This window comes from Nipponia nippon, unplaced genomic scaffold (genome assembly GCF_047370975.1).
Source record: "Nipponia nippon isolate SJK-2023a ecotype South Korea unplaced genomic scaffold, ASM4737097v1 scaffold_12, whole genome shotgun sequence".
Taxonomy (NCBI): domain Eukaryota; kingdom Metazoa; phylum Chordata; class Aves; order Pelecaniformes; family Threskiornithidae; genus Nipponia; species Nipponia nippon.
The window spans coordinates 4,468,953-4,482,566 of record NW_028262313.1 but is presented as its reverse complement, the minus strand read 5'-3'; the positions used below and the strand labels follow the sequence as shown (position 1 = coordinate 4,482,566).

Sequence of the window (13,614 nt, the reverse complement as noted above, 5' to 3'; positions counted from 1 at the left end):
TGGAAAAAGGCAAAGGGCTAAATAGAAGATCTATAATAACTGGATAAAGAACTGAAAGTGAGACCAAAAACTTAAAATCACTTTAAACAGTCTTATGTTCAGCTAATCTATTAATAGCTGTTCTTACCCTGATACCCAATGGATAATGCTATAAGCATTTATTAGGTTTTCTTCCTAAGTATCATAAAAGTAAAGGTTTAATAAAATTTATATGGTTTATATGGGTAAAGGTTTAATAAAATTTATATGACTCGCTGCTGTAGTTCACCAGGAACGTAAATTTGCATCATTTTCTGAAAAAAAAAAGTTACATTTCTGAAGTGTGCCATATACCTCAGCATTTCTTTAATGAAAGAGGATAGCTGAGCAAGAAGAATGCAGACTGCAAAAGCAAATTTAAGCTTCCCCCTCCCTCCTCACCTGATCCGATAGCGTGAGCGGAGAGGAATAGCCAATCCTGCAGCCGTAAGTGATGCAAGAAATTTCTGCTGTCAATTCTAATACGTGGGCCAGAGGCAAATAACCAATGTACGTATCCTTGGGTCTAGGAAGGGAAAAGATTATCTAATTAACAACGATGCACAGGTGGGCTGAAAATACTGTTTAACAGTTTTATCATGTGCTTAGTTATCACTTTTTTAAAGACCTGGATCACAAGTGAGGCTTATTCTTCTGCACGCAAGAAGGGTGTGATCTCAAACCACAGTTTGTAAACAAAATGGGGAAAATTCTATCGTACTGAAATCAGTATGAATTACAGGATTCGCACTGTTTTCTTGGAAACTCAAAGATTCCATAGTGTTCCACTGCTATTTCCTCTCCTTGTCGGAGATTTCATCCCGGGTACCAAATTAAAGATAAAATCACTATATTTTAAAACAATCACCAATGATTTACAAATCCTTGACAGTCATCATAGCATCTCCTTCTAAAATAGCTTAGTAGAAAGAGAGCTGATCGCTGAAGTACTGAGGCTTATTTCGGGACATCATTTCTTAGAGATTTCTCAGCAAGCAGCTCAGAGCTGTCACCTAACAGAAGCTTTCAGCACCGAGTCAGAACTGGTTTTATATCCTATCACAAAAGGACTTCAGCAATGTAGCTTATTTCAGCTATTAAACCCTTGGTGAATGCAGTGACAAACACACCCGCAGTCATGAAAAATCTCCTCAAAATATTGATGTGAGGGAATCTGCAGTTGGTTTCACTGTTGTCAATGCACAATTTATTACTTTTCTGCTCATTTAGTGAATTATACTTGAGCAGATTCTGCAGCACGTGCACTATCCAGCCAACGGCAGTGGCTCCCGATCAATGCAAGTGGCAGGCTCTGACATACTTCCTAAAGTGACTCGAGCTGCCTGAAAACATCTAAAAAAAATTTCCCAAGTTTGACTAGGTGAGGAATCGCCTTATCTGGTGGCATCTTCTGACGCGCAAGAGTGCAAAAATCCATCACGGACCTAAAGCTATGGGTAATAATAAAAAAAAAAGTAGAAATAGCACGTGAGACGAGCTGGAAGGGCGTCCGTTTCAAACAACAGGGTAAGTTCACAAACACAAGATGTGTTTCTTATAAATGACAAGATTAGCGGGCTCACAATAAAATGAAGAAATTTGATAACGCCCAATGCCAGCAACAGACTTTCCATAAACTTGCGTACTCTTGGAGGTTCTGTTTTCTCTCTTTTATACATGACAACTAAGCGTTTCTCACCCCAGTCCAGGTATTCTCTCGCACTGTCCCGTCATTCCGGCTATTAAGTTTTTATGCATCATCATCACTCCTTTAGGTCTCCCAGTAGAGCCACTGGTGTACATGACTAAAGCCAAGTCTGTAGGAACAGGTCTGCTTGGCAGAATGCTTGCTACAAAATGCAGGAGAAAAACTGTTATTAATTCTTCTCTACTTTCTAAATTGTTATTTCTGTAATTAACGTGAAAATGTCTGTAATCAACCAGTGGGAAGTGGGTGCTTCGGCGAAGGCAAGCACAACGTGCGGTCAGTGGTGGATCCAGAAGCCGGTGATGAAGAGAGCGGCGGTGTGTTTTTAAGAGGAAGTGAGGGAAGGCAGATTTTGAAAGGAATGGCAAGTATTTGGGCATCTGCGCAACCTGGGTGATACTTCTGCCGCTATGTCGTATAGCTGGCTGCAGGTTTCATAGAAAAAGCCTTCTGAAGACCAAGTAAACCTGTCCAGGGCAGTGAAGGGGAGGAATACAGTACTGGAGGGAAACAACAGGTTGAGGGGAAAAAAAACCCCAAACACCCCAAAAAGCTGCAAGTCAGCTTTTCTGTCAGTCACTCTTCCAAAGCCAAGGCCGTAGAGCAAAGACTATTTTTTGTTTTCTTTTCCCCCCCCTTTTTTTTTTTTTTTAAATGAACCTCCCTCAGGTAAGCTGCTAGTTAGCAGAAAAGCAGTAAGCTTACAACACCCGACTTTTGATTTTTTGTTTTAATCCCTTGGCATTTATTCTTAGGATGAAAAGTATTAGCTTTCACGGCTATCACAGCTAGAGAGGCAGCAGAAGTGTGCAAGGGAAGCAATGTTTTTAGGGGAAAAAAAAAACCAGCACCCCTCAAGGTAACTGCTGGTTTGTATCCATACCTTAAGGTGATCAAAGATAAGCAGTTGTAATGAATGTGTGCTTCCCTGCAAAAAGCTCCTGTGCCAGTTTATCTCCTGTTTTATTCAGCAGAGAGATCTGGCTAAGCACGGACTGCTGCTTTAAGGAAAAGAGATGATCAAGGTTGGGTTTTCCTTCCTTACAGCAGATGTTTACAGTCACTCCTGGCTGCCCAATGTAGCAAGGGAAGTACTGGCTATTCCTCTAGCCCAAGGTGCTTTTTAGCTACAGATTTGTTACGAAAAAAGACATTTCCAAGCCAACAAGCAAAAAAAAGCCTCAAGTGCTTCCTTTTCTTAGGAAAAATAGCGAAAATAAGATTAATAAAAGGTAAGAGTAGCAGAAAATGGAACATGGCACCAGATTCTATTTCACGTCCTAAAACAAAGGTGGAGTCTTGAAATTACATTATTCTGGTTATGGTTTAGAAGCTAAAAATAAAAGTCTTATCCTGAAATACCTGACACTTGAACAAAGGTGCAGAACAATAAACAGAGCTCAAACAAATTTGCCATTTCTTTAAAGGAAGCCAGAGGATGAACTGGCAACCTGCCACTGCCTTTGTGTTCGAGACCTGCACGGGTGGGTTTTTTTCTGCTACGCACCCCTCTTAACCTGGGTTTGATTTCACTGGTAACATTGCTTGATTAGTTCTCTGTGAAGTGATTCACTTACAGTTCTCTGGTTTGGCTCCCAGCTCTTCTACTGTCTGCATACTATGAATCTCCACATTTTCAGGGTATTCCGATTTATTGATAGTCTTCTTGTCCACATAAATGATATGTTTAAGACAGGAGACTTGTGGCAAAGCAGTCTATAGAAGAGAAATGAAATTTTTATTACTGACTGCACTGTAAAATTATTACAGGGTTGCTTGTAAGCAGGTGAAGCTGGTGCCCAATTACCTTAAGTTTGCTCTCAAGAAGCTCTACGCTAGTGACCAGGTACGAGGCTCCGCACTCATTGAGACCGTAGGTTACTGCCTCTTCGCCCAGGGTGGCGTACAACGTAACAACTGTGACAATAAGGGAGAGAGAAGATGAAAGCCATGTTAAAGAATACTAAGTGCAAAAGCTCTGGCTTTAGCTCACTGGAAGGCATTGCGGGAGGAGGGGGTGGGGGCATAAAATTAGCTCAATGGGGAGTTTTCTAATTTGGAAACAAAACAGCTTTTCATTTTTCCCCATCAGAATTTTATGCCACAAGAGACCTCTGAAACGAGGACGACGGTTGTATAGAAAGTGTTTCTTTACCGAGAGGGTGGTCAAACACTGGAACCACCTCTGCCTAGAGAGGTGGCCGATGCCCCAGGCCTGCCAGCGTTTAAGAGGCATTTGGACGATGCCCTTGATACCACGCGCTTTAACGTGTGGTCAGCCCTGAGGTGGTCAGGCAGCTGGACTGGGTGATCATTGTAGGCCCCTTCCAACTGAAACAGTCTCTTCTATTCTATTCAAGAAGGGAAATCACCAAAACAAAGAGATCCACCAAAACCAAACAACAACGCACCGAGCAATCACACAGTAAGCAACCGAGAACGTGTGTTCTGCCCCCGAGCTCTGACCTCTTTGCAACCAGAACTCAGGGAGAGGTGGCACTTGAAACATCACAGGGCACCGCTCACGGCTTAAAGCAATGCACTTCTACAAGCAGCTCTTTCAGCAGCGTCAGCGACTTTGCTTGCTCCCGTGAAATTATTGATGGGGGCAAGGCGGAGAAGCAGACTAAGGAATCCGACTGTTTTTCATGTTGCTAGATTATTTTTAACCCTGACTGGCTATAGCGATGCCATTAAGTACCTCACAGCCACCAAGGAGTTCACCTCTTCCCATCATCTCTCTATTGAAAAAAATACTTTAGTCTTGTCTGCTATCTCAAACTCTAACCTCCAAAGGCCATTAGAGGACTTTAATGTTCCTGTGAAATAGGGTTCATGTGGAAGGGACAAAAAGAGAGTACTGTTACATAGCTGATTCTTCCTGCCTCTCAAAGCATGAGGATCAAGACGGAATTAACCATCCTCTCCTACTTCAGTAGCAATGTCAGCTCTTCAGCGGCCTCTCTGCATACTCTACTGTATGACCTTCTCCTCGCACGGGCAGCTGCTACTAATATTGGAAGAAAAAGAGGCAGCCTAGTGCAAGCAAAAACATAAGGTGGCAACAAAGGTAAGCTGTGGGTCACAGCATGTTGTATGCAGGCTGGGCACGTGAGTGCACGGTAACGTTTGCCACTTCACCGAGAAGCTTGTATGCATTCAGTCAGATTAGAGATTTTTGACAGCTTAAATAAAATTAAGACAAAAACCCCCATATACATAATTTTAATGAACTTGAGCAACTTAATGCCACCAAAACCCCCTCAGACTAGCATATGATTTTGATTAGTCTACCATTCTTCGCTCTCCTAATATGCATCCGAAACATAAAATGGTTAAGTCAGGATACAGACAGAAAGTACCCAAAACACATTCCACATTTTGCAGGGAGAAACACAACTATTGACATCTTCAGAGTATTTAAAAAAAAACCTGAATACTGTCATTCCTACATCTAGAACATCGCTACAGTAAAATCAGAAAAAAAGAGTCTCATAAGTATGAGCAAGTTAATTTTAGGGATCTCTGCAATGCATAAAATAGACTGGAAACTTCTAAGAATCAGACCACAGGCAGAGTAAGTTTATGAAATTCTTCTACCATCAATGATAGGATTGGCGGATTCAAAGTACTTCACAGTGCTGAGAAATGGTCTGAAATTCGTGAGAAGTAAACAAGTTCAGCACTCACGAGGAAAGTTGTACTTGAAGCAGGCGAGAGCTGCGATCATCCATTCTGCGCGGGTCTCACAGAAGATGACGACAGTGCTCTTTGGGGTTAGTCCCAGGGCAGTCAGTCCACTCCCCAGGCGATTCACTTTCTCATTTACTTCTTCATAGGATAACCATTTGTAAGTTCCTAAAATTAACTGGTAAGGAAAAAAAAATGGTGAAGACAAGAAGCTGGTGGTACAGCTCTACAAGCTTATGTGAGTTGGTGCGTAACACCATCAGCACACATGCTGCCATTCATTAAAAGAAAAAAAATTGCTTTCGTGTTTCTTGAAGTAGACTAAATAGTGCATCCTGTGTTCTGTTATTCTTTAACTACTCTAAAATGGATGTTTTGTATCATAAGATGATGATTACGGAAGACCTCTGAGGAGACCTCCGTTGTTGAGGCAAGATGCAAAGCAGCTCAAAACCAAATCAGAAGTAAGTACAAAACTGTAAGTTTTACCTTTTTGAACACTTTTCCATTTGGTTGCATTTCATTTTCTTCACTCAGTATTTCTCTGGTCCCAAGACAGTCCTTCTTCCCAAACTTTGCTAAAGCATGGTCAAACAGCTTGTCCAACGTGTCTGCTCCGGGAATGTTTATGTTTGCGAGTGAGTCGAGATGCGTGACAGACCGGTAGGGGCTTCCAGGTTTGTCCGAGATGGGTTTAGCTTTTAAACGTTTTGCCATAGCCTTTTTCTTCTTAGCATTGGTAAGAAAATACCATGGAATAAATACAAGCATACTGTACACAGATATTAACAAGTAGACAGGCAGCAAGAGAAGGGCACGTACTTCTAGCCTAAGTTTCATTGCAGGTATTTAAAAAAGAAAATCTCTTATTGTGTTCTGAAGCAGGCAAGAGCAAAGCAGCAGCGCAGTATGGCGTAGGAAGAAGCGACAGTAAGTGGAGCTTAGGTACTTCTGTTTCAGAGCAGCTGCTAAAATTTTAGTACCCTTTGAGAGCCACCAGCGGTCACCCACCTGTGGGTGAAGACCAGAGCCAAGCAGAGAGCAGGGAAAAAAAAGAAAAAAGAATTAAATTAGTAATATTACAGTCAGTCCATTACTTGTAGTCCTTCTAAGAGTTCACTTCAAATGCATCAAGGCAAAGGAGACTGAAGTAACTGATTTAAGGGCAGGTACGCTGCATGACAGCAGCGTACTGCTCTGAAGACGACAGAGGATGAATCCTTTCCATCCTTGTTTGTTGCATCCACAAATATTTACTTTTCAAAGCCTTTTCCCCCCTATCTCTGTTTGAATAGTTCAGGGCGGTTGGGATGAAGTCCGTCCTTCACATCGTGATATTGTGTTCAAGGCACTTGAGTAATGCCACGATTGCGTAATTATGGGAAAGGTCAACAGTTGTTTTCCCCCTAAATATTTGTACTACACAGACAAGATACAGTAGGTTTCTTTACTGCTTTGCAGAATACTATATCCACTTATATTCAGATTAAAATGTATCTTGATACAGAGTCCTCAAAAGTCTACATGTTGTAATCTAAAACCTATATAATATTCCCAAAAGACTTTATTAACTTTGCCCCAGCAACTGAATTTTTAATCTATTACTTTTCAATTATGAATGTCAGACTCTTGGAAAGGAATTACACAATTTGCTTTTCCCCCTCCAAAAACTACTTTGATGTATGCATTTCAAAACTGCAGGTATGGAAAATGGAATCCAATTTGACCAGTTTAATCCAATTTAAAATAAAGCACAATTTGGCAAGATTTTGTCTGCACGTCAGAAATCTTTCTTCATTAAGGAGAACTGGGCCCGAATAAAGTCCGAAGGCGAGTAGGAGAAAAACAGAAGCATCATAGCAAACCACAGTTGTGGCTAGTCCGCCGGCCTGTAACTAGCCTGCGCTGGCACGTCAAAGATACAGGTCCTGATCTTCATCTGGATGGCATGCAAAGATGGCATGCAAACACATCAGGAACGACGCGCGCAGCGGGGAACATAAAAGGCAAAGGTGCGCTAACAAAGGAGCAGGACCCCGGGCACATGGGGAGCGGGTAACGCTCACTAGCTTATTGCAAAGCCCAGGCTTTCACGGGCAGACTCTGATAAACAGAATGGATGAGAACAGGGGATTTTTCAGGGCTCCATCGGGAACTAAAAGAACGTGGGCACCCCTCAAAATGTGCCTTCATTAACATTTGCCACCCTCAGGCGACGAGGGAGGCTGCAATTAGTATTTCAGGTTAAAACAAGACAACTGCTACCAACAGCATGACAGAAATCTATTAATAGGTTGTTGGGTTTTTTAGTAAGAATTCCAACATCAGCAGTTGCGTTGTAGCCAATATCAACAGCATTTAACGTAATGTAAGATTGAGAGATCTGCAGATACTTAAAATAACATGATCACCACATTAATTTTTTTAATTAAATCTATAGACTAAAATTACTATTGAATGATAGCATAATGTACTGAACTAAGCTCAGACTTGTTCCAAAAAGAGTATTACGCGTATTTCTTTTTAGAAAAAGTGAACGCTACGTTCTTTTCAAAACGTATAGGCTTATTCTGCTCTAGTTAACCTCATCAGCAAACAGTCAAACCTCAGCAGAAGAGATACCATTTTACTTCCCTAAGCTCCGGTTCTCGCAAAATGAAGGTGTACCGGTTTATATTACCAATCTTGCATGATATTTTCGTTCCAGTTAATTCAGTGCTCCAAAAGCAGCAGTTGAGCTTGTATTTAAAACAAAAGCCAGCCGCAGCGCTAGGACTACAGTAAGAAAACTTCAGCGCACGCCCGTGATTAGACCCAACGCTACAGGTTAACGTGAACCCCGTGGAGAACTCCCCCTGCTCGGCATATGACCAGACACAATGACTTGGATGAAAAGCAGACTTGTTGGACTAATGCAAATGACTTACTATAATGAGGCAGTACTATAGCTTTGATTCAGGCTGAGTAGTAGCTTTTTCCGAAGTAGTCTTACCGGTAAAAAACTACTCGGTAATAATCAAGAACTGACTCATTTAGAAGGGGAGGAGAGGAATGGGCTCGTATTTACTGAAATTCTTTAGCCAATGTTCTGGCTGACCAATACTACAAAAAGACATTTACTTTTCCATTCAATTTCATCCCCCGTACATTAATTTTCTAAATTATATTTAAGCTCTTTAGCAGCTTGTATAACACTGAACAACCACAAAGTTTTCAGAGTATTTTCTGTGTACGCGTTATTACAACAGATACAAAGAACTGACAATCGTGTTTTCTCACATCGATTTGCTTACTACTTTCTAACTAAATCTATATTGACTAATGGTATCTATTAATATATACTTCTTGCAATTAAGTCATCTTTCCACTGCTATTTTCCACTCTTTCTTATTGCATCTGGGCAGCAGTGAATTGAACTGAAGCCTCGGGGGGGAAAAGCTGTTCCTTTTTTTACCGTATCTAAAACGATGGGGACCTGCTCCTCTTGTCATCTAAGCACTGATGAACGCAAATAGCACAATGACTTTTAGAACAGTACTGCCATGATTTGAACAGGTATTTCACAATATCCACTTCACATTTTATTACTGATTATCAACACTTCGTCTTTGAAACTGAACTAGGTTGCAGAATGGATTGTAAGACTACGTGTGAAGAAAGGACTGCATTTGAAAAATTACATCCTACTGATAGCATCTAATAATCCTTTCTACGTGCCCGAACTGTGTGGTTTTAGATGTGAGACAATCTTCAAGCTGACTAAGCAACAAAACTCAATTCTGTGTTGAACACTAACTTCAGAACTTCTACAGTTCACTGGAACGACTTTCTAACATGCTAAAAAACCTCATCAGAATGTTCAAAATACTGCCCGAAATAATAAAATAATGATAAAAAAGGTCTTAATGGGAAAGAACCGTTTCTTTTGTCCTAAAACTGGCACCCTGTTGAAATCACTTAGCTTTTGAGTTCAGGGCCCATACAAACGCACTTGGTGCACTTGCCGCCCATTATGTTACTGTTCCCATTAGCAAGAACTAAAGGTTGCATTTCTTTCATTTTGAAATGTCAGATGTTTGAAATAATTTAAAAAGTGCTTATAAAAACAGATAACTTAGCCGACTTGTACGTATTTGTGGTAATTTAAAGTGTTTTTATCTTGACAAAAATCAGCTGTAATTCTTAACAGAAATCAGTTGGAAAAACTTAGTAAGTCCCAAAAAGACAAACTTGGCTTTTTCCTTTGAACACGTTCACATAAAAGCTGACACACACACACACACACACACACACGTATATATGCGTACACAGGTATACTCACAAGCTATCTGGCAGTGACGACCGAGGTTTTTCCAGTGTCGATTAGATCTGTATTAAAACAGAAAAAAAGAAGGTATTACAGGTTGGGATTTTTTTTTGCCTTGCAGACAGGAGGACTCTTCAGAATCCCTGCCCTAACGCTGCTGAAGAACAGCCCATGAATTTAGACAAAGGTGGCACACGCCACCCATACGGAGGGGAGCAATGATATCACTGGAAAAGACTAAGCTTGCAAACTACAGTGTATGGATAAAGATAAAGCTACCCAAAAGGAGTTTAATTTTATGGGACCCTGCCCTGTTTAAACACGTTCTGAATAAAGCTATGAACAGAAGCTTAATTTAATTAAAAAAAAAAAGGGGGGGGGGGCAAGGAAGACTTTCAGATTCCCTATGGTCCATTCTCCTGCTCAGGGCAGAAGCACCAAGACCTTTATCATTCTTGATGGATGACTACCAGCAGAAACATGACCTCAGGACTATCCGTAGCACACACTGTCCAAAAGGGCCCTAAGGAACACGAAGCAGAGTCTGGGTGCTGAGCTAAGAGGAGAGCTCACCGAGCAAAAGCATGGTTATGGAGGCAGCGAGACTCCACTGCTCCCCCGACCAGTGAAAAAACAGATGCCTCTTATGTGACTGTACAGACACGGCTTCAGAAAGTCTACTGCATACTCGTTCGCTTGGACTACTTGGTTTTGTACACAGAAGGCTTTTAACTGATGTTTAACCTAGTTGTATTTTATTAGCCTTCCCCATAAGTCTAAAATTTCAATCAAGGTGCCATTTTTTATGGACTGAAACCGTGTTAGACATCCCTTACGGAATGCTCCTGCAAACATTTTCTCCCAAAATGTGAAATAAATGAGAGGCGCAATAATGGTTTTAGCGTTACTGGCACCTGCGTGTGGCTGTATAAGATTCTGATCCATAACAGGACCATCCCAAACTCGTGCCAAATAAATATTTATCGTATTTTAAATATAACGCATAACAGACTGACACACTGAACTTGCCAAAGTGCCTCCACAGCAATTCCATTTGGTTAGAAGCCCAACTTAGCTATGCAAATTACACCTTACGCCTTCAATCTCTTATTTAAGTTTAATTAGACTTTAAGAGAAAGGACGAGATGCAATGTTCACACCGACGCACCATCGAGGATGCCTTCAAGGCAAGCCAGCTACACGTTACTAAAGCGTACTAGCGATGTCCTCAGTAAACTTCCTCTTTCCTCACAAATATGAGAAAACGAAGCACCCGCATGAAAAACTTCGCTGTATCAAACTGTTACGTAATACTAGACTATTTAGAATATGTAATATTTTATATTGAGTTACAAGGTTCCTTATTTCTCTTAATTGTGCCATGTAACTAGTCTGTTCAGATGCTTATCCATCTATTTTGGAAACAGCAGAGCTTCCAGTTGGTGATGTACCGAATGCACATTCCCAGCCACAGCAATCAGTTGCATCAGGCAGGGCTGCAGCCTAAGAAAAAACCCAAAGCAAACCAGATGTAGTTTCTCTCCTAGACAGCTGTGTTTTCGGCATCTCCGAAGGATTCTCTTCAGGTGAATAAGCTTCTAGAAATTTGGAAATGGTAACTCTCTAGACTAGAGTTCATTTGCTATTTGCAATGATACCTTACAGCGTTTGTATTAGAAACCTCACTCACGAGGCAAGATTTTCCTTATTACTATTATATGCTGGGGCTTTACAAAAATTCTCGTCCAAGCTTACTATATATACTTACTATACTAACTATATACTAAATATAACATAAATATACTATCTAACTGTACTTATATATACTTACTATACTTAATTCTAGTCCAAGCTTACTATAGAAAACAAATAACGGATGCGGATGCTCATACAAGCACTGACACCGTATTTTACAGACTGCCACAGATGGAAGAGATGTTCTTTGAGTATGATCTGACTTCGACAGCCTCAGTTAAAAGCTTCGCAGACAGATAACGGGCAACGTTCTACTCGTGTCCTGCAGCCAGGGCCCCAGAACAGAGTCTGAAATGAGAGCACGGGTCCTGGGACAGAAGAGACGCTCCTCTCCTCATAATTTTTCATGAGTTTAACTGAGAAATCTAAGAAACAAGTGGCAACTATTCTTCTTTTTTTTTTTTTTAATATAGAAAAATAGGTTTTAAATAGTCACAAAAGCTTATGAAACTAAGTAAGAGCAGCAGTGTGTGTGGGGAACAGGGAGTGGGCTTATGCCTCTGGAAGCGACTATTCACGGCGGAGGAAATGCCCTCATCTTTGCCTTTAACTGCTCGGACAGAACAGAATCAACTTGTCCAGCCTTTGCACACACAACCAGAACTTCTAAGTCTAACTCAAAACCTAAAGAAGTACCTGTGGCTAGAAACGTTATCCTATGCAGTTTAATTTTAATGAGGCAGCAAATTATTATCTTTGCTAGGAAAGGCTTTAATTAGCCCAAGTCCAAAACACTGTAAAGGATTAATATCGAGAGTATATGAATAACAGTGTTCGTTGTCCTTCCTCTTGTCTTCAAAAGCCTGCAGGGATCCAACGTACTATGCGATAGCATGATTAGAAGAAAACATACTTCTTTTTCAAGCTACTTCAAACATTAATTGCGACTTTTAAAACGTTTTTTCATCGTGTTAGGAAAGTCTTCTAGTACGAGAGATGACGTTAGATGGGAAAAGCGTAGTAGTCTAGTTTGGGAAGAAAACCTGGAATCTGCAAAGCAAGAGGTGGTTTAGTTTAAGACCACCACCGGAGGAGGTCCTGGTTCCCCTGCCACCGAGCTCTTGCCAGCTACAAGTGGAGACACGATTCTGGCTTTAGCGTAAGAACTCAGGGTCGACTCCTTCCTGAAATCTTCCCAAACAATCCCGTCTGAGTAAGTAACAACTGTTCCCAGGATTTATCTAGCATTCAGGCAGATCTAAACATTTTGGAAACCACAGTAAACATTCATAATTTGTAAGTGGAAAGGTGGTTCTACACAGGGAAAAAGTGTGAGTTGACCTGAATAAGCACATCGGTTATTAGTTACAGTCAGTTTTTGGAAGGGAATTTAATCAATATCTAGTAGTCCTGAATGTGTTGCAGTGCTAGAACTGAAAGAGGCTAGGATGTCAAAAAGAAATTACAGAAGATTGAGAAATAGCACATTGCCAGGGAGACGCAGCAAGCTTAAACACAGTAAACAAATGAGTGCATACTGCCAGGCTCCCTACAAATTTTGATTTTCCAGATTTGTACCTGTCACATACAAGAATGAGAGAACATTTCTACAGATAAGACCGTGATTAAATAGCAGCAAGAGTTAGAACAATCTTGTGGCTAATTACAACTGGTTTGGGGTTACAAAGATTGAAGGAAGAAAAACTAAGGGAAATGATTCAGTTTTTACATCATGTCAGTGTTTTTATGAAAACAAACTCTGCCAATATGAATGCAAGTTACTCGGGGTAGAAAAAAGTACACGAGGTCCGATTTTTGTTCCTTTCTCACAGGCAGATTTCTACATATTTTCCTCTTACACAATTTTGTACGTCAAAGGGCAACGGAAACTCCAGAGGTAATCTAATCAAACGCCGGCAGGTTTCAGAAGCGCTTCTGTGCTCTGGCAATGCACTGGTACCTCAAAGCCGGAGAACTTTCAAGAGCTCTTGCTGTGCCTGTGCAGCGTCACTACTCGTGCCTGTGTCCCCACAAACAGAGAGGGGAACTCCGATACAGCGGATCCTGATGTAAGTCGAGGGTCCCTGTTTAAATATACACATTTTATTTGAAATAGCAAAACCACAAGTAGTATTAGGAAATCTTGTTTCTCTTACTGCTGCTTAAAAAGTAGTTAATAAATGTTTTACTTAGCTGC

General features: G+C 40.9%; 1 protein-coding gene and 1 long non-coding RNA gene across 11 annotated transcripts in view; one reads left to right on the top strand and one right to left on the bottom strand.

The window, feature by feature from the left end:
• Window positions 1-13,614, bottom strand: part of ACSL4 (acyl-CoA synthetase long chain family member 4) — a 48,247-nt gene that overhangs the window by 9,764 nt on the left and 24,869 nt on the right. For 2 of the 10 annotated variants that reach the window (XM_087748476.1, XM_087748474.1), the window contains exons 2-8: window positions 9,738-9,784; window positions 5,906-6,145; window positions 5,417-5,594; window positions 3,534-3,643; window positions 3,304-3,442; window positions 1,718-1,868; window positions 421-544 (exon numbers count right to left, since the gene is read on the bottom strand). In XM_087748476.1, coding sequence (XP_087604602.1) covers window positions 421-544; window positions 1,718-1,868; window positions 3,304-3,442; window positions 3,534-3,643; window positions 5,417-5,594; window positions 5,906-6,133 — 930 coding nt within the window. In that variant the 5' untranslated portion in view covers window positions 6,134-6,145; window positions 9,738-9,784. Of the gene's footprint in view, window positions 1-420; window positions 545-1,717; window positions 1,869-3,303; window positions 3,443-3,533; window positions 3,644-5,416; window positions 5,595-5,905; window positions 6,428-9,737; window positions 9,785-13,276; window positions 13,341-13,377; window positions 13,502-13,614 lie in introns of those variants that run through there. The other 8 variants (XM_087748481.1, XM_087748478.1, XM_087748473.1 and 5 more) reach the window with 6 other exon arrangements.
• On the top strand, window positions 3,658-9,729 carry LOC148056656 (uncharacterized). The gene is made up of 3 exons (XR_015702554.1): window positions 3,658-4,796; window positions 5,804-5,880; window positions 8,124-9,729. It is a non-coding gene; the product is annotated as an uncharacterized LOC148056656 (long non-coding RNA).